Source organism: Conger conger, chromosome 2 (genome assembly GCF_963514075.1).
Source record: "Conger conger chromosome 2, fConCon1.1, whole genome shotgun sequence".
Taxonomy (NCBI): Eukaryota; Metazoa; Chordata; class Actinopteri; order Anguilliformes; family Congridae; genus Conger; species Conger conger.
In genome coordinates, this window is record NC_083761.1 from 61928530 (window position 1) to 61948111 (window position 19582).

General features: G+C 41.8%; 4 protein-coding genes across 5 annotated transcripts; 3 read left to right on the plus strand and 1 right to left on the minus strand.

Moving 5' to 3' along the window:
- Positions 1-910: 910 nt before the first annotated feature.
- Positions 911-3822, plus strand: zdhhc4 (zinc finger DHHC-type palmitoyltransferase 4). Its single transcript, XM_061232215.1, has 7 exons — positions 911-1045; positions 1378-1508; positions 1855-1928; positions 2139-2317; positions 2420-2545; positions 2760-3004; positions 3421-3822. Exons 2-7 carry the CDS (start codon positions 1386-1388, stop codon positions 3709-3711), a joined length of 1038 nt encoding a protein of 345 aa, XP_061088199.1. The 5' UTR covers positions 911-1045; positions 1378-1385; the 3' UTR covers positions 3712-3822.
- A 286-nt stretch (positions 3823-4108) lies between these two features.
- e4f1 (E4F transcription factor 1) lies at positions 4109-10862 on the minus strand. Of its 2 annotated transcripts, XM_061231848.1 has the most exons (14): positions 10732-10862; positions 9688-9839; positions 9012-9102; positions 8714-8877; positions 8309-8429; positions 8044-8196; positions 7668-7807; positions 7353-7574; positions 7062-7176; positions 6478-6695; positions 6157-6355; positions 5622-5782; positions 5390-5443; positions 4109-5108 (listed from the first exon to the last, which is right to left on the minus strand). In XM_061231848.1, exons 1-14 carry the CDS (start codon positions 10823-10825, stop codon positions 4758-4760), a joined length of 2235 nt encoding a protein of 744 aa, XP_061087832.1. In that variant the 5' UTR covers positions 10826-10862; the 3' UTR covers positions 4109-4757. The 2 variants fall into 2 exon arrangements, with proteins under 2 accessions (XP_061087832.1, XP_061087833.1); XM_061231849.1 differs by lacking the exon at positions 10732-10862 and having other exon boundaries at positions 9012-9122; positions 9688-9778.
- A 1089-nt stretch (positions 10863-11951) lies between these two features.
- Positions 11952-15451, plus strand: pgp (phosphoglycolate phosphatase). The gene is made up of 2 exons (XM_061231231.1): positions 11952-12787; positions 12958-15451. The coding sequence occupies exons 1-2, from the start codon at positions 12193-12195 to the stop codon at positions 13281-13283; spliced, it is 921 nt and encodes a 306-aa protein (XP_061087215.1). The 5' UTR covers positions 11952-12192; the 3' UTR covers positions 13284-15451.
- Positions 15452-16572: 1121 nt separating this feature from the next.
- Positions 16573-19438, plus strand: bricd5 (BRICHOS domain containing 5). The gene is made up of 5 exons (XM_061233251.1): positions 16573-16660; positions 16821-16961; positions 17062-17166; positions 18683-18836; positions 19205-19438. The coding sequence occupies exons 1-5, from the start codon at positions 16601-16603 to the stop codon at positions 19297-19299; spliced, it is 555 nt and encodes a 184-aa protein (XP_061089235.1). The 5' UTR covers positions 16573-16600; the 3' UTR covers positions 19300-19438.
- The last annotated feature ends 144 nt before the right edge of the window (positions 19439-19582 follow it).

The window sequence follows — 19582 nt, forward strand, 5'->3', positions numbered from 1 at the left end:
CTCCCCGTGTCTGCGTGGGTTTTCTCCGGGTACTCCGGTTTCCTCCCACAGTCCAAAGACATGCACGTTAGGCTGATTGGAGAGTCTAAATTGCCCGTAGGTATGAGTGTGTGAGTGAATGGTGTGTGTGCCCTGCGATAGACTGGCGACCTGTCCAGGGTGTATTCCTGCCTTTCGCCCAATGTATGCTGGGATAGGCTCCAGCCCCCCTGCGACCCTGATCAGGATAAGCGGGTTCAGATAATGGATGGATGGATGGATGATATTATTATTATTATTATTATTATTATTAGGTGTTGCCCGTTTCTGTGAAATCTGTGCATATCAATTTCTTTTCCAGATGCAGGAAGTAGCCTATATTATAACTAATTGGGGTTGGGGAGACAACTTTCTTCCAGCTCAGCAACACCAAAAATTATACAAAAATTATATCTACAAAGATAAAAGTGAATTTTGGACAAATAGAGCCACTTGGGGTAACTCTCAACACTTGTGTAACTGAATGAATAACAATTTATTTTAAAGTTACTGGAGTTTCATAAACAGATCTAATAGCTCACAATACTAGGACAGGAGCAAGTTTATCAAAACAGCATAAATGTTCATCATAATAGGTAAATCTTTCTTATAGCCAGTCAGTTGGTTATATGAACACTGAAAAACACTGAATAATGCAAAGACGTGTTTAGCATGTAGCCTGTGTTATGACAATAACTCCTGTACGAAATGAGACATTTTGCAGGCAGAAAATACTAATCTCGGCTACATGTTTTAATTGGCATTTATAAAGTGGTAGTTCCCTAACCTACAGTACATGACAAATATTTACATATACATATTATGGAACATAATAATCAATAATTCATTTCTAAGTGAGCGCACGAGTACAGCTGCGCACTTCAGCACAAGGAGCGCTCGTGTAAAATTGATACTCGTGAAGGCACCACAGCCTTCCAGCCAGGAAGCAGGAAATGAGGCTGGAATACAGGTTGTCGGGAACAATTTTATTCAAGAAATGGGCTAGCTAACATGTTATGCTGCAAAGGCAAGTAAAGGCACGACTTATATCGTTATTGTTTATTGATAGAAGCGAATAACGTCATGTATCACTTTACATGCTTTGATGTGACATTCTTCTTTAGCTAACTTAGCTAACTAAGTTTCAATCCGCGAAGCTGCCGACTATCAATGGTGAAATGTTATGAAATGTTAGTAAGATGCTTAGAGCTAAACGGGGAGTGAACAGCTAGGTCGTGAGAGGATGCACGAATGAAATAGAATTGCAATTTTATTGAACAGTGGTAAGATGGAGTACTTAATGCTTGTTTTGTGGCAGCTAGCTATGTTTAAACATTTTTTACATTTCAATTTGTGCAGGATAACCAATGGATTTCCTCACTCTCTTCGCAATATATGTGGTGCTTGTTCTGTCATGTATTGTTCTTGTTTGTAAATATTCTGGCCAACAACAAACTCCTTTTGGGAGGATTTTCAGCTCTCTTACAAAGGTACGTATCTTACCCACCTGATGGCGCTATGTAGCCCTGCTGTGGGTTTCGACCAAATCGATCGAATCGTTTTCCTTTGGTAAAGGGTAAAGGGGGGAGAGGAGAACTTGTAATACATCATATTTAATAGAACATGTCATACAACTTTGCCGTACAATTGAAATTTTATACTATACAATGTGCTGAAACTATTTTTTATTTCAATTCTACTTGTTGGTAGCCTATTATAGCCGGTTATTATTCAGGACAAACCGGTTTAAAAATGATTCAGTCATTCGCAATCTCACACACGTTTCACCACTTACACTAGTTGTGTATTTTGGTAACATTGCATTTTTCTCCATAGATAACCTCACCTTGGATTCCACAATGGTTTCAGAATTATTGCTACAAAACTGTGCACAGGTTGTTTCATCAGCGGTATGTACAGACCCAAAGAAACCTATTGTCTCTCACCCTTCCATGGCACAAAAAGTGATTTGCATTGATTAAATAGTCAAATATTATAATTTTTAAACTGGGTAATACAATATAATTAGTATTTCACAGACGTGTCATGTATTAGATCAGTCAAATATATTTCAATGCATTTTGTGCCTTAAAATGTCAAATGATTGTGTTTAACTACAGGAACAGGCTATTTCTTTATCTCAACCTGTTTCTGGAGGGTGCAGTGTATGCAGAATTTTCCTACGAAGTATTCGGTTTCTGCAGAGAGATGGATACCACCTTAGCCAGCCTGTGTGTGCCCTATGTGTTACTGGCTGTGCAGTCCTACTTCTTCTATCAGTGCTGCAGCAGAGACCCTGGTTAGTCGGACTGTATACTTGTTGGTTCCCTAAACAGAAGTTACATTTGTGTGCCACTGTGTTAATAACATGTGTTTGACTGTGTTACCTTGTGTTATGCAGGTACAGTGACGAAGGAAAAGCATTCTGCCCAAGTTCAGGTGTATCCGTATGACAGAAGCATGTTCCACCCCGGGGTGTCCTGCCCCACATGTCTTTTAGTGAAACCTGCCAGATCCAAGCACTGCCGTACGTACATTTCCAAAGAATAGCATGACCCTGCTCCTTTTTTCTTCAGATGTTCCTTCAAGGAATGATAGGCTCACAAGTGCAACAGCTTTTGACTCAACAAATAATCAAGATGCTAGTTTGGTCATGGTTGCCCTGAAATGAGTCTGTGTTTACATTGCAGCTTGGAAGTCTAGCAGACATTTGTGTGGTTTTCCCATTTTATCTGGAACAGGTGCGTGTAACAGGTGTGTGCAGCGTTTTGACCATCACTGTGTCTGGGTCAATAACTGTATTGGAGCTGAGAACACCAGACACTTCCTGCTGTACCTGGTGTTCCTGTGTGCTATGGCGGCTGACATTGCAGTGCTGACTGCTGATATGTTGTTTAATGTCGTGCTGCAATCTGGCCTTCTACACGCTCACTACGTTGACGAGCAGGGGGAAAAACAGGCAGCAGGGCCGGTTTTCATCATACAAGTAAGTCATGGTGCTTCCTACAAGAGCTCCTTAGTAACGTCACAACTTAATCGAATCAGGAATGTGATTACATGTTCCAAATTTTGATTAAAAATACTTAAAAACAAGTAATATATACATTAGGCATTTACAATTTTGTATTTTGTGTGGTACAGTAGTGCACACAGTATATTGCCACTGTTTATTTTTAATATGAAATGAAATACTATCTCAGTGTTAACAGAAATTAATTTTCCCAACATAAGGGAGGATAGTACCATATGGATGTTGGGAGTAAGTAAATGAAAAATTTATGAAAATCTATTCTAACCTCAGAACCACATTCACGCAAGTAATCACAAAACATTTTTGCTTTAAACCTATTTACTTAAGATGTACACACAGCAGTGCTTATGTAGTTTACCTTTGCCTTGCAGCACCTTTTCCTGACGTTTCCCAGGATTGTATTCATGCTGGGATTCCTAGTTTTCTTATTTATGGTTCTGGCGGGATATGCAGTGTTCCACCTGTACCTGGCACTGGTGAATCAAACCTCGAATGAGTGGTACAAGCGCATAGAGTATGGCTGCCACCACTGCCATCCCACACCAGGACACCAGTGTTCGCCGGGCCACACTCCGTCAAAAGGCTTCTATAGTAGGGGCATCTTCCGGAACCTGAGAGAAGTTTTTCAGCCTCTCACTTACAGTCGCAAGAAACAGAAATAACCAGCTCTCATCACAAAGTGTATTGTACTTTGGATTTTTTAACTTTCTTTTGTACAAATGTAAACATCTCAATGGTTTTTGGTTCCATGAAAAATAAAGTTTGTTAAATTACCCCGATTGGAATGTCAATTATGTATTTTATGAATATAAAGTGAAACTTAAGACTTAACAGTGCTTCTTGAACCTAGCTATTATAGTAAGTGGGTTCATGTAGTGGAGGCAGAAACTTTGGTGGTTTACAAGGCAATGCTCGAGATGGTGCTAGATAGCATCTAGTTTATCGGTAAATGGAGCAGTAGGAAAACAGCAAGCATTGTTGGGCTGAAGTTATGGACACCTTATGCATTCAACCCACAAATGCACACACTGAGCTCTATTTTTGAGTCAACAAAAATAATTATTGAAAAATGGCATTTATTTGCATAAAAAAAATACAGAATTTCATATCAGTTTTTACAACTTCTGCTTCTTACATTTGCTGGCCCAGTTGCCATCCTGCAAAAACAACAAATGACCTCTTCAGAACTGTGCAAGCTAGCACACAAGACTGAAATCTGCACCAAGGCAGCTCAGAACAGCAGTGTAAACTTTTCAAGCATCTTCCCCTAAATAACGGTGCACAATCAACGTTAGGAACGACCACTTGTTTCTTTACATTGTTCCAATTTATAGTTAAGGTAGGCATCTGTCCAACAGAAAAGCTTTAGGTAGTTGTTGGGTAAGAACTGGCCTTTTCTTTGTCATCAAAATCCCCAACTGCTAAAATAGTAGTCTAATCAGAATAGCAGCGCACAATGAGAACTTAATATATTATCAAAAAAAGGTTTGCAACTCAAATGCATTTTAACAGATTGGGGATTTTTCCAAAATGGTTGAAAATCTTCCACGTTCAGGTTCACGCTTACAATAAAGGCAATGTGACCGTGTTTCTATTAAGGGCTGCTACCAGTTCAGTGTTCTCATATATTAAGAACACACATTTTGTCATGTCTCACAAGCATATAAAGCGGTGTTCCTTCAGTAACTGAAATCAGCATGGCCGTATTTTAGTCTTTCACGATAACAGTCTGTATCTCCACCTCCTCCGGGGAGGTGATGACGAACTCCTCCACCTGCTCCATCACCTCGATGTCTCGGGACTCCACCATGGTGACCGTGCCGTCGGCCGTCTCCAGAGTCCCGTCGGCCGTCAGGATGGCGCCGTCGCTGATGGCCGAGGCCAGCGTCATGGCGACCTGCTCCGTCAGGCTCTCGGGCGTGGCGATGGTGATGGTGTCGCCACAGTCTGAGGAGAGGGCCGCGTTCTCGTCCATGGACACGTTCTGCACGATGATCTGGTGTCCTGACTGAGACTGGCTGACGATCTGCTGCACCACCTTCATGATGTGGCTGCCCACCTGGATGGAGGAGAGGTAAATGGTAAATGGCCGTCAGGAGCATTTGGGGATTAGGTGTCGGGGACACTTCCGACACACCCAGGGTGGAATCGAACCGGCAACGTAAAGTAAAAACAGTCAACGAGTTCAGACTACAACAGGAGTGAAACATATAAGGTATGGAAGTTTGTTCCGAAGCAATTGCTTTAGCATTCATTTTGCCCAGGTTGCTGACGAGCATGAATAAAAACAAAGATGTGACTGCTTTCAAAACGCTTGAGTCACCCGTGTCCTCAACTAACCTCATTCCTATTGAGAGCTACTTCACCATCTGCTTCTGCAACGTCTGGAGGAGCCTGAAATACATTTTAAAACAAAAACATCTTTTAAGCGATACAAATGCCCACCTGCAATTCAACAAGTCCCAAATGCGTCAGCATGCAAATCGAACAGCTGGCAGCCACATGCAGGTTACAACCAGTCTGCCAGCCAGCCTGCTGTGGGGAGCTGGTGTCAGCGTTAATGAGAGCTCACCTGAATAATGTACTCCTGTGTATCTGCCACCACGGAGGAGAACTCCACCAGCACCGCGTGGGGGTCCTCAGAGATGATGGTGGCAGCCATGCTGTTGGCCGACTGCTGTTCCTCCAAAACCACAGGCTGTTCAGACTCCTTCAGAGTACCATTGCAGCCCCCTGGCACACAAGACATACAGCAAAAAAAAACAAAAAAAAAACAACGTTTTAAGAATCAAGTACCAGTACTGCCTGCCATCTTTTGGAAGACAAAACAAAACTGGCAATGCAACATTGCGTATTAAAATATGAATATAGCACAAATAGCAATATAATCAATACACAAATCACTCCAACGATAAGATCATTTTTTAGGGAGCCGGATACACCTTTGACTAGAATAAACTAAAATGATTCTGGTGCACCCTCTAAACCAGGCAGCCTAACTGTCAAACACTAATGGATATAATTAAGAGGAAAACATGTTAGTCTGAAAAGGAAACGAGCGGAGCACATTTATGAGGCTTATTCTCGGTCATTGAAGTAAAAATCACCTTTGGCACGCAGGTGGCGGTTAAGCGTTCCGTGCTCTGCGAACCCTCGCCCGCACTTGAAGCACTTAAAGGGCTTCTCGCCCGTGTGGTGGCGGATATGACGGACCAACGATCCCTTCTCCCTGAACCCTCGCGAACAGAACTGACACACGTAGGGCCTGTCTTGTGCATGGGTACGCTGGTGCACCTGCAGGGCGTTCTGGGAGAGAAAGAGAGAGATATGAGCTCTGTCATTCTGAGAGAGAAGGAGAGGAGAGAGATATGAGCTCTATCCCTGACACCAGCAGTAGTCAGAGTGGATTGAGGTCAGTGCTTCTCTACCTTGGTCTTGTAGCCTTTGCTGCAGCGGTTGCAGCGGTAGGGGCGCTCCTCGGAGTGAGCCCTCATGTGCTCGCGCACGTGGCCGATGGTTTTGTAGAGCTTGCCGCACTCCCCACACTTGAAGCGGCGCTCGCTGAGGTGAGCCTCCATGTGCTTCTTCAGCAGGTACCCTGTGAGGAACTCCTTCTGGCACACCAAGCACTTGAAAGGCTTGAACCCTGAAGAATATACAGTCAACTTCGTGAAGCTTCTACACCGTGTTGCAAGGGTGATAAATCAATACTGGCAAATTAACACCAGAAACGCATGCTAGGATATATATATATGCACCTTGGCAAAAGTTTAGAACATGATTAAGCTCTACCATAAATTCAGCTTGTCCTAATAAATAATGTATTCCACCTAATTGTTTAAATGTGCCCACATGTAAGGATTAATGGCAAAAAGAAAGTATATGGCCAAGGGCTTTTTAATATACCAATTAACCACTATTTGTGAATGGTGACATTGTGAAATGGCCAAGTGAACTGGCACTGTGGAATTAAGTGGACATGCTATGGGAGATTACAGTACCACATACTAACCGAGATGACCTTTCACGTGGACCCGCAGGTAGTTTAACGCCTTGAAGCACCGACTACAGTGAGGGCATCGGTGAACTTTTGGAGAGGATGGTTCGCCTTCTTTCTCCACAGGGTCCTAAAAGGAAGCACAAAACATACATTACATCTCAAGAATGAGGTACGAGGCATATGCTATACTATATGATACAGCCGTGTGTGTTTATATACAGTACATACATATTAAATTCTAGTTAAACACTGCGTGGTGCACGGCGTTTATAATCCTGAATGGGTTCGGTTAGTCCCGCTCACCGCTGCATCGTCAGTGTCCAGCTCCACACACTCTTCAGTGACCTGGATCTCGGTGATCCTGCCCTCAGGGTCGCTGCTGTGAAGGGGATGCACGGGAGATTTGGCCCCATCCTGCTCGCTCCTCTCCGTCTCCAGCTCGATGCCGGAGTTGATGATGGCCTGGCCGAGCAGACGGTCTCCCTCCGCAACCAGCTCCGCGTGCTCCTGCTCCCGCTCCTGCTCCTGAGCACGGACACAAACACTCGGTGAGCTCACAGTATGCTCATAAAAGCACTTCACAGAAAGGCAGGAAATAGCAAAAAGAAGGTTTCAGACCTGCTGGGCCTGTTCGGTGCTGTCCACTTCCATTTGGACATGGACTTCATGAACGACCTCCTCAGAGTTGTCCATCACACTGACCACATGAAGCTGTTCCTCCTCAGATGTAACCACTGAAGAGGACCCCTGCTTGAAACCTGGAGCACAGCAAGACCGTACAATAGCATCTACTGCTCAACATCTCTGGCCCTGGAACCTGTGCTCACAGGCACTTCAAATGAAAATACAGCAAGAGGACACAGTATCCTCATGAGACACTGACCAACATGGATTTAAAAACGTTTTTTAAGGCTGTCGTATTTTTCCATCTGATTTTCACCAGTTTCATTAAATGAAAAATAAAGGCCAAAACAATTTCAAACTAGTCCAATACCTTTCTGCACTCCATCTTTGCTGACCAGAATCTCCTTGCACTGGTTAAACCGAATCTTCTCTGTGCAGGGAGTGATGGACTTCATGTGTCTGGTCAGAGCCCCAGACTCCCTGAAGGACAGCCCACACAGATTACACCTATAAGGACGCTCATCTGGGAGACAACACAATACTGTAAGAGACGGGCTCCCGACATCACCAGGTCTAAATAACATCTGCAGACGTTTTGAAGAGAAGTCTCCTTCTCCACGGCTCCCTTCACTTACCTGTGTGACGACGGTTGTGTCGAATCAGAGAGCCTTTGGTTCTGAAGGAGTTCCCACACAGCTTACAGGGAAAGTTCTTCTTCTCACTGTGCGTGGTCAAGTGTGTTCTTAAGATGTTAGCCTACGGGAAAATTACACTTTATTACTGTGCACAGGTCTGACACATATTCTTAGGAGTTTCAACGGGCTAAAAAAATCACTGACTGATCCATTCTGAGAATACACAGGTTCCCACTCACTGATGCAGGCAAAAGTAATACAGCTCCATGTGCCATTAGTTCTGATTTCTCAGAACTACACATTATTTTTATTCAATTTAAAAATATTATTCATTAAAATATATTATTATTACTTTACATTTACATTAGGGAGAGCTGTACTTTTGCAATGATCAGTGTGACGCACCGTTTTAAAGGTCTTCTCGCAGATTTGGCAGACGTAGCGCCCTTCGTCATTGACTTTGACGAGGATCTTGGTGACCTCCTGGGCCTCTGCGCTTTGACCGACCCCAGAGCTCCTTGCTGCACAGTGTCTTCTGCGGCGTGCCACAGAGGCAGCAGGGCCCCTCACTGCACCAAGAGAATCAACAGACTCATCGTCTACGGAATACACACAGTAGTACGGGACTGCTTTTTTCCTGACAAAAATCACTCGTCATAAATGCTGAATTATTTCTTGGTGGAGGAGGGTAGCATTGCCCTACCTGAGAGCTTTGTTTTTTCACTTTCCTCTGAGGACATGGCACTGTCATCCATTTCTGTTGCAGTAACAGAGCTCCCTTCAATCAGAACTACCTGGCAGATTACACAAAAGGCTTTTGGAAACCAAACAAGTATCAAAAACAAGGCTTAATGATCAATCATAAAAAAAATACATTACTAAACTACTTAATATTTTAGGTAGGCAATGCCTCAAGTCACAACGACAGCATGTATGAACTACATCCCTATTTAACCACATAAACAGAGCTAACGATGTACAATGAATGTGATCCAGCCATGACCACCGGCACAATCACCATTCAACTTCTAACAGTCTAATGTAGGTGCTGAAAACAGAGTTGAGAATTTTTTTACTTGCATTGTTTTTTTTTGGTTAGATTATCATATCGATACAATTCTACTGCTTTGTGATCACATTTAATAATGGCAGAAATTACTTCAGCTCTACAATTCAAGCATTACCACCACTATTTTCCAGACCAATGTAATGTCACTGTTGTAACACAAACAATCAATTAGATCACGTGTTCCTCATTCTGATATTTGGTCTCAAGGACAACTAAACCTCTTGAGCTTCCCAGAAAACATAGCATGAGGAGAAGGGTGTTTTTTTTTTTTGCATTTAGCTTCATTAAGGAAAGAATGAACAGTTCTTACCTCTGGGCTGATGCCATGGAGGGTGTCACTGGTAGGCTGCGGAGGACCCAGCTCTTGAGCCCGCTGGCAGCTGTTTTGCAGTTTATGCTGAATAAAGGCCTCCAAGGTGGTGAACTCCACTTGGCAACGTCCACATCTGTGCACATCTTCATCTACCCCAAAACAAATTACCATAAATTAAGGACAAGGCGTGTTTTTACTGTGCTCGTCCTTTAATTTACTTCAAACAAACATGACAATTAATGTGGGAAGTCGATTTTTATTATAGTTAGCCTACTGTAAACAATCTGCTCATGTGATTGCTGCAACATTTGTTGTCCAAGGGATTGATACTGTAAGCATTCGTACGTGAGAGAATGTTACATTTTACTTGTAATTAAACATTGTAGGAGGAGCGGCCTTTTAAACCTAATACATTACCATTCTTTTCACGCAGTGGTAGTCAGTAATAGTAGCAATACCGAAGCTGATGTCTATGCGAGTAGCTTTAAAATAGAAAGGGTCGGACGAATTATTGTCCTAAGACAAAGCAATACTATGCAAAACTGTCATTTTTAGACATTATCAGTATGTTATAGCCGGTACATAATATTATTATTTGCCTAAATCGTCTCTTCACTCACTAACCAGTTTGGTCGCCAAATAGGTAGCTACTTACGCTAACGTTAGCTAAACAGGCAGCTGGCGCAAGTTGTGGCTAACGTTAGCAAGCTGTAAGCTACGTTAATTACTTAGGCATTTTCAGTTTCAGTTTTAAAAGGAAAGGGTACATACAGCTAGCCAATTACGAGAGACAAGCCGCTACCAACATAATGGATAAACAACGCAGTCGCTTGATTATATCAGTCTGCCTATCCGACTAGCAAGCTACCGAGCAAGCTAGCTAACATTAGCTGACTAACGTTATCTTTGCAAGCTGGCTAGCGGGCTGGCAGCCTAGTTCTTCAAGAGCAGGCCCACACCCAGGCCTGAACAAGTTTTCCTAATTTAGCTTGTAAATATGGTTATATCATGGATATAAAACCGTAAAATGTGAATGTTTACCTTCGTCTCCGAGTGTGGTGTGGATTGTGATGATGTTCCCTGTGGGTACCGTTTGATCAGTCGGTGTTTCTGCCGTATTATTTTCTGCACTCATGTTTAAGCTCTCCGTCCCTGTCGCAACTTCACAACTAAGAAACATGGCGGATTTACGACCCCGTAGTCATAACAACAAAAAGGGCACATAAAATAAATGCAGAATGCGGATCAGTGGTGCAAGTAGAAAGGCAACAACATGAACGGAAAATAAACCAAGATTGATGATAATTTGTGTTAAAAAGACAGATTAATGTGTTTATTGTAATTCATGTAGTTTTATTTGTACATTTTTGGATGTTTGACTTTGACTTTAAGATTTTTCAGATAGGTTCAGAACGGATAGGATAAATTGTGTAAACGCCTCTGAAACGTAAGACAACTTAAATTGCCAGAAAGAGTTTTATTTTCAACGAAACAATTTTTTTTTTTACATAAAAAGCACCTTCCATCCAATTATTTGGTTTCGAAGGTAAAGACGCTGGTAATTGGGTGCACCGATTACTGCATTTACCAAACGCATGGGAGAATTGGCCTACACTATTGGCCATTTGGTGAGTTTAATTGAGCCTATTTCACAATTAAAGGCAGTGGTTTTCAAACTTGGTCCTAGGGTAGCCTACTACTGTATCTGCTACCGCAATTGCAGTCCCTGTATTTTGATAAGGAGACTGCAATTACTTATTTCTTAATTAGGTGCTTTTAATTTTTAGATGGATTATTTACCGTTATGAGCACACAAGTATGTCGGAAATAGCTATGCATATCACAAAGAATAAGTCCCTTATTCACGTAGTGCATATTGTGCTAAATTGTATTTACCTAAAAAGCATCAGCAAGTGGACAGCGGTGAAGCTGCATAGTTTATAAAGCTGTCAGAAAACTAAAACTAATGTAGCCAAATTGGTTGAAGGTACTGTAGAGGTCCCCGGTCAGACTTGACAGCAATGACTATTGATTTGGGGAAATATTTCAAATTCAAAGATTATAATTACATTGAATCTGATTTATGTAAATCCATAGTATGCTAAATAATATATTTAGGGTTAAATTGTATTTCTTTATTTATTTTATCCTCCAAAATTTCTCATTCGCATAGTTTTGACCAGAATCACAAGCACCCTTCCATCGCGCTGTGTAAACTTTACGCAGAATTGACATTCTGTAGTCTTCCTCGTGGCTTTAGCAGTCGGCGCTGATTGCGGAAGTACTTGCAGTTCGCCTGTCAGGATCAGAATAAGGTCAGCGAGCTCAACCGGTCCGTATGAATTTCCTTTGACACGATACATTGCTTCTGATAGAAACTCGTTTTTTAAAAACTCAGATATCGAATTCATTTAGTCACTTCTTATTGATACTGCACGGAAAAGTATTTTCTCGTCGCCTTTGAAGAACAGACATAGTTCCATATTAGGCTATATTGCTGCAATGGCCATGTCGAAATGCAACCGTTTATGTGGGTCCTTGATAGGGGAATTGCTAGATTCCATAGAGAACGTTCTTTTCGATTGCGATGGGGTAATTTGGCGAGGAGATCAAGCTATCCCCGGAGCCCCAGATGTCGTTAATTCATTAAAGAAAAATGGAAAGCGTGTCTTTTTTGTCACCAACAACAGCACTAAAACAAGGAGAATGTACGCCGATAAACTGGCTAAAATGGGCTTCAGTGCCACCGAAGAGGAAGTGTTCGGCACAGCATATTGCTCAGCAATGTACCTAAAGTCCACATGCAAACTGAAGGGTAAAGTGTATCTGATTGGTAGCAATGCAATGAAACAGGAGCTTCTAAATGTGGGAATCGAACAAGTAGGCGCTGGTCCAGATCCAATTACAGGGGTTCAGATTGACTGGGCCAACGTTCCTTTGGATGCCGAAGTAAAAGCCGTTCTTGTTGGCTTTGATGAGCACTTCAGCTATATGAAATTAAACCGAGCACTTCAGTACCTCAGCAACACGGAATGCATATTCGTTGGTACCAACACTGACACTCGGCTGCCACTAGAAGGAGGCAAAGCTGTCCCAGGTACGTGAAAGCGGTCGTGCTGACGTAAGTTGAGCCTCTGCTTTTGTGAATGTTTTGACGAGGTATGAAACTGAAGCTTTTGATACAGGTTGCAAATATAACTTTCCTCATCAGTTTTATAATGCAATGTCGTTTTTCATGAATATTAAATAAAGTGTTTACTGCCACAGGGACTGGCTGTCTCCTTAAGGCGGTGGAAACTGCAGCCCAGCGCACAGCCCAGGTGGTTGGGAAGCCAAACCGTTTTATGTTCAACTGTTTGTCCAGCCAGTATGGTTTGGATCCTGCCAAAACCTTGATGGTGGGGGACAGACTGGACACTGATATTCTGATGGGCTCCAACTGTGGCCTGAAGACACTGCTGACCCTGACTGGAGTGTCCACGGTCGCTGATGCCACGGAGCACCAAAAGAGTGGCTGCCCAGAACGCCTTGGTATGGTGCCTGATTACTTTGTGGAGTCCATTGCTGAGCTCTTGCCAGCATTGCAGGGGTAAACCATGACTTGAGCAAACCTCACTCTTCAATTGGCAAATATGCACTGAAAGAAATTGAACAAAAACTACCAGATATATATTTTAAAATATGAATAGAGATTACAGTTTTAATTTAAAATACATTTGGAATAATATTAGCGATTATATTTCTGTGTGAATGGGTTCATGCTCATTAATTTGTAACTCAAGTAACAAAGTGTTTTAGAGCAAGGTACTGTACTTCCCTTCACAGTTCTGTCACACTGCAAGCTCTTCAAGCACCTTTGTAGTAATGTTGATACTGGCTTCCATAACACAGTTTCTTAAGTGTAGCAGTCTCAGTTTGCATACACCTTAGTATTTAATTACAATTGGAAATGAAATTAAATGAAATATAATTTCTTGAAGAATAATTAGGTAATGCATATACACACATACAATCTCTTTGCTTTAGAAGATACTTTGGAGTTACTTGAAGTGTGTTTTCTTTAGACCTCAAACCATGAATGCTCCCAATACCAACCATTGTAAATCCAGCAGGTCATCCGAAACTTCAATAAACATCGAAAACATCTTTCATGCAATAACGAAAGCACATTCTAAAACTGAATCAAAAAGAAAGTGATCAATCCCCCTTTTTCAAGTATGGTTTCGTGTGGCAGTCCTCTCTAAATGGATTGTAGTTTTGCCATTCTAAGGAAGGCAGTATTCTTAATCTGAATGTCAAATCTTGTAAAAATATGACCCCAATCAATATCACCCACTACTTGTTTTTGGTTGTTTTTAATGTCTTTGCACTTCTACTATGTACCTTCAACACACTGTTTTGTGTTGTTTGACAGAAACGATGCAATGCAGATATGTCTGTGTACACATCTGTTGGGTCTTAAGGTCTTGTGTTTATGATTTTAGCAATGCATTGCTGATGCAAAACTGCACAATTAATTGTTTTCAACTACCTCCATTAGTGCTATGGATACACTTTTCTTTCTTTCTTTTCTTTTGTTGCAAATCTTACATGGATGACATGCACTCAGCGATTTGCAGTGTTCATTTTGTTTGTAAATGCAGTATATTGGTATAGAGTATGAATGGAGCATTTCATAATTACATTTTTCCTACCCCATACACACAGACACACACACAAAGCAATGTACCTTTCTCAGATATACATTACGTTATTAACTGGAGATGAGCGGAAAGTTCTTAATAGCATACATGTTCATGATTAATATTAAGCTGTTGTGCCACTATGTGGAGATGAGCATTTGTTTAGACAAAAGTGGTTTTACTTTTTAATATGCAAAGTTTAAGTGTATTTTATAGCACCTTCTCTTGTAAAAGCAGCCCATGTTCTAAAAAATACATTTCAAATGTACTTAATATAGCCCCATAGAGGTGAGCACTGCTACGCTAATGACATGCAACAGCTTCCTAAAACTCAGCCATTACACGCCCCTTCTCAATTCTGTCCAATTGGAACTGATATAGGCTTGCATGAAATCATAATTTAAAAAAACTTCAAGGTGCTTGTTGCTATGACAACAAAAATAATAAATCATCTTAAGCATTTTCTCCAAAGAGAACTTGAGTTAACTGTCACACTGCAGTAAAAACATTGGTTGTCATTTTCAGTTACAGTAATTACTACCGGTGCAATATCTAACAAAAGGTCCAGACGTAGCAAGGCTGAAGTTTATCAAATGTCTCATATACTGAAGCTAAACTTCACTATTCACTTTGTTTGCTATCATGAAATGTGTCTTGAGTATGTAGTAGAAAGCTGTTCACAATCACAGTAATGTCTATATGTATCTGAAGTGTAATACATATTAATTAAGCATGATAGTCCTCATTGTTCAAGTCTACATTTGCTAAAAGTAAAAACTGGCATTTTACTCTATTTCAGTATGAATTGTTGAAACCTGAAGTCTTTTAATAGGCATATTGTTCGAACACATGTACTGTACATATAGAAATAAAATAACTTAGATTTCAGATGTTTTCAGACTGCTTCAACCTGACGATATGATATCATTATCATATCGTGAAAACAAAGTTTACTTCCATAATATCAACTACAAGTATGATGAGTATGAACAATAATGTTGCTAGTTTCCAGGTCATGAATGGTAATTGTGTTTCATTGAGAGTAAAAATAGGCAATAAAACAGTATTTGAAACTGCAATTATTGTGGTCTACTGTGTATTCATTATCTACATTGCTCAAAGTACCCTTTAAAATTTTTTTTTTTTTTTTTTTTTTTTAAATATAGCTTCTTGTCTATCATTACATGTACAAATGTAAGAGGTGGCATATAGTAAACTACCATTCCATAGTGGCAATTCTATTTTGAGATCAATTTAGTCATGTACTGTCTGCTACTATATTTTGTCAAGTTGTATTTTGTGGGTTAATAGTTTTACATTGACGGAATATTATATGAGTGCTTTAAATGAGCCTGCCTAGTGTTCAGCCAAAAATAATGTGTAAATGAAACAATGGTCAAGGTTTATTAACAAGTATAATTCAAACGCCTTCCCTAAGCCCCATCTCTATTTGTGTTGAACAAGGTAAAGTTTGTTGCACTGCATTTTACCACACAATTGCTACAGTGCTTTGAGTCACCTTGGTCTGTCAACGTCTGGAAGTAAAACAGCCGACGTTTCATATCCTCCACCTCGCTGTGACAGCTGCTGTCCGCAGGAGCGAGTCTCTCTTGCCTCTTTGTCCATTGTCTGTGAACTGCCTGGCCAATCATATCACGTGCGTCTCTGAGAGGGAGACTGGACCACACGGAGTAACTCGGCAGGTGTAGTGCTGTCTGGCTCATACAACTCTGGACATGCACACAGTTCGACACACACAGCGGAGTGAGAGACACGGTGAAGCTGCGTAACGGGACGCAGGATGGAGAGGTGTTGGAACTGTTCAGTATCGCCATGCTCGGTGAGACCTTCCACACACTTTCACTTCTGAATATTTACATTGTGTCTCCTGATTATTGATGATTACTCAATGTGATGGGGTATTGTGCACTAATTGAGATTTATCTTCAGAAATACTAGTGACGGTATGCATTACCATGAGCCTTTAATATAATTCCTATCTGCTTTAAACTTTTATCAGGAGAAATTGAATGGAAATATGTCTAGTGTTTGTATATTGATAGTATACTGATAGTATTGATCAATTATGTTCAGCATGCAGTGATTTGCAGGTAAAGGAGAAGCAAACAAAGTACTCTCAGTTTCCATCTCAACAGGATGAGGCCCCAACATTGTCCCCCCAGTTTCCTCACAGGGCATTTTGGGGCACTCTCAGTGCCATCCTGCTTATGGTAGTCATAGCCCTCGGAATCATGGGACACATAGGGTTCAGACAGCCAGAACCACAGGTAAGTTCACAGCCTCAACTAATGCTTGTTGCCATAATGAGAATTGTACAGTTCTGTTTACCCTATGGTTGGCTATCTGAGTGTTTAATTCACTGAAGTGTCAGATATTCTAAAGCTAGTAAACTTGTGAGGTAAGGATGTCCAATAGTCTATGCTACAGGTGGTCAGGATCACAGTTCCAGATCAGACTGGCACATTGGTCAATCAGTCAGCACTGGTGGACAAGCAAAACGATGTGGTGACCTACTCTGTGACCTCCGTTGCCAACCATACCTCCACGGTGATGTTTGACATTAAGCATGTGAGACCCTTTCTTTTGTTTTAAGGGAGCATTCAGAACCATGATTTCACTTCTCATGATCATACTGATGGTCACCAACTCTTATATTTCACTCACTCAGGAATTGATATGCTACAAACCTGACAACCAGGAGGTCTGCTTTCTACGCAAAATGGAGAGAACTGATTATGAAAATGTTCACATGCTTCTGGACAAATCGAAAAAGGTACCAACATATTTTACTTTGAAACTTCATATTTAGTGCTTGTGACATACAAAAAAAAAAACCCATCAGTGATGGGTTTAAATGGTGTTCTCTGAATTACAAGGTTGCCATTGAACAAATCCTTTGTTAGATGCACGTATACTAGTTATTTTTGGTTCCCTCAGAAAAGGTTGTGCGTTTTAAAAGTAAACCCTGGTAAGGTGTTCCATTAGATGGGCAATGCATATGGAATATAAATAAACTTCCAAGAAATGTAAATGTACATAAAATAAAAAGCTTTCTCACAGAACAGCCCTAGCTACGTTTAACTGTAATGCAACTCGCCTCAAACTTGGACGTGGAGATACGGCTGGCTGCTAGCTGTGTGACAGTATGAACTCAGCACTCAGAGATGTTAAATGGTAGCGTGGTTAATCGACAGGTGCCACAGCGCCACCTCGGTCTGCACGGAGGGATTAGGCAGCTCAGGTGGCGTTTTGTCCCTTGCGACTCTAGAAAGGATGTAATGAAGCAGAGTAGTAGAGTCCAGCCACTCCCGGATTCCTCTGCACACCTGATCCTGCAGCCCTCTCCTGGATCCGTTTACCACACGGGACCTCAGAGGGCAGGGTGCGGACAATGGCCGCTCTGTTGGCTTTCCCTTTAAAATTGGCTCCTGGAAAAATGCCCTGCCATCAAAGATTCAAAGGGCTTCTTCTGAGCTCTTTGCTCATAGTCCATTAATGGGGTGTTCCTCTGGTAATTTGTGGCTGGTACGAAATGGAGGCGTTTTGTTTCGGGCGTGTTCAAATGCTCTAAGTAATGGTCAGGATTACACATTTCTGATAACACCATCTTTTCACTTGCTCAATAAATGTTTTATATACGATCTATAAAAAGTCAATAAGCCATGTAATTCTGTCTGAATTATTGTAATCACCTCAATACCCTAGAAATTATGCTTTTCATAGGGCTAATTGGTTGTGGGTACAACTGCCCTGTGAGTTTCTTCTGGCTATCTAAAGTTCGGATTACATAGTTGGAACATTGCATGGGAACTTGGATCTCCAACCACCAATTACTCAGTTCACAGCTAAAAACTATCTCTCTGAACAGAAAAACTGATTTGTCAGGGTGAGGAATGATTCCATTACTGCCTTCCTGGCTATCTGAATATAATGAAAATACATCGACAGAAATGCTGATTCAAACAAAAACCTTTTGTGCTTTGTATCCGTTATTGAATATGGTGCGCTGAGAGGCCAGGAGGAAAATGTCCATCCAGCCCTGACCACCACTTATTTGTGCTTATCTGGCTTATTAGCAGACTAAATGGTGTAATTACATGAGCACATATCGCAGAGGACAAATGAGACCAGATCAGAGACAGATGCCAGGATTACCGTGTACCTTCTCATCTTAAGAAATGTTAAGCGTTACTTGATAGCTTGATGACACAACTGCATCTGACCTGCCTATTCTAGTCAGACAATATCCCACACAAAATGACTTCCCTATCTCTGTCATTTCTTCATAGGTCAACCAGTTCTGGCTGGAGGGCAATGAGACACAGAGGCACACTGAGTTTTTAGGCGTGCTAGGGGGAAGTCACGTGGATGCCTCTACCCTCCAGGAACCCCTCCAGACCCTTTGCCTGCAGAGCACAATTTACTGGACCCGCAGAACTGACGGTGAGCCTGTTCATCTGCACCCACTTCAAATAGAACCTGGTTGTGGATTTGTACTTCATATTAACAATAAAAATCTCTCCACATGTCCTAAAATCCACTTTGTACGATGGCAGAAGCAACAGGCTGAAGTGTGAGCGGGTGGCACAGCTCCCTGCCTGCTCTTTATGCAGCCAGCTGAAACCTAATCTAACAGAAGAGTGACCTTTGAAGTGATGGCATAAATAACAAGAACAACCGTGTCCTTTAAAGGGAACCCACTGCACACACCAGTTCTGTGTGGTTAGGGCCCTAGGCCAGTGTAGGGGATTTGTCCTGTTATGTTAAACCCTGTTCAGCTTAATGACGCTACTCCTTCCATTTCTTTGCAGGGCCCGGCAAACAGAGGCTGATTTACTTCTGCATCGACATCTGCTTCCCCAGCAATATCTGCGTCTCCGTGTGCTTCTACTACCTGCCAGAGTGAGCGGCAGTGCTGAATATGACAGCCCAGGGAACGTGCCCCTTCTCTTCACCGTGAAGGCCACTCTGTAAAGAGCACGGAGGGGAACATGCGCTGGGTCTCCACTCCCCTGCGGAATATACAGGGCTGCAGCCGCTCATCCTCCCGGGGGGGTGGGGGTTGGGGGGGGGGGTAACAGAAGGAACCCCCATCTGCTAATCTCAAACCTTTTCATCTTTTTTTTTTTTTTTTTTACTTTTTACTTTTTTGGGTGGAGGAATTTGACTGGAGATGAAAAGATCCATTG

Excerpts from the sequence above, each read along its gene's own strand:
- zdhhc4 (XM_061232215.1), top strand. The coding sequence starts at position 1,386 with ATGGATTTCCTCACTCTCTTCGCAATATATGTGGTGCTTGTTCTGTCA. Across the intron at positions 2,318-2,419 it reads GTGCTGCAGCAGAGACCCTG|GTACAGTGACGAAGGAAAAG; the intron begins GTTAGTCGGACT and ends TGTGTTATGCAG. Across the intron at positions 3,005-3,420 it reads GGCCGGTTTTCATCATACAA|CACCTTTTCCTGACGTTTCC; the intron begins GTAAGTCATGGT and ends TTTGCCTTGCAG.
- bricd5 (XM_061233251.1), top strand. The coding sequence starts at position 16,601 with ATGGTAGTCATAGCCCTCGGAATCATGGGACACATAGGGTTCAGACAG. Across the intron at positions 16,661-16,820 it reads TCAGACAGCCAGAACCACAG|GTGGTCAGGATCACAGTTCC; the intron begins GTAAGTTCACAG and ends TCTATGCTACAG. Across the intron at positions 17,167-18,682 it reads TTCTGGACAAATCGAAAAAG|GTCAACCAGTTCTGGCTGGA; the intron begins GTACCAACATAT and ends ATTTCTTCATAG.
- e4f1 (XM_061231848.1), bottom strand. The coding sequence starts at position 10,825 with ATGAGTGCAGAAAATAATACGGCAGAAACACCGACTGATCAAACGGTA. Across the intron at positions 8,430-8,713 it reads GCGAGAAGACCTTTAAAACG|GCTAACATCTTAAGAACACA; the intron begins GTGCGTCACACT and ends ATTTTCCCGTAG. Across the intron at positions 6,696-7,061 it reads CCACGTGAAAGGTCATCTCG|GGTTCAAGCCTTTCAAGTGC; the intron begins GTTAGTATGTGG and ends TATATTCTTCAG.
- pgp (XM_061231231.1), top strand. The coding sequence starts at position 12,193 with ATGGCCATGTCGAAATGCAACCGTTTATGTGGGTCCTTGATAGGGGAA. Across the intron at positions 12,788-12,957 it reads AGGAGGCAAAGCTGTCCCAG|GGACTGGCTGTCTCCTTAAG; the intron begins GTACGTGAAAGC and ends TTACTGCCACAG.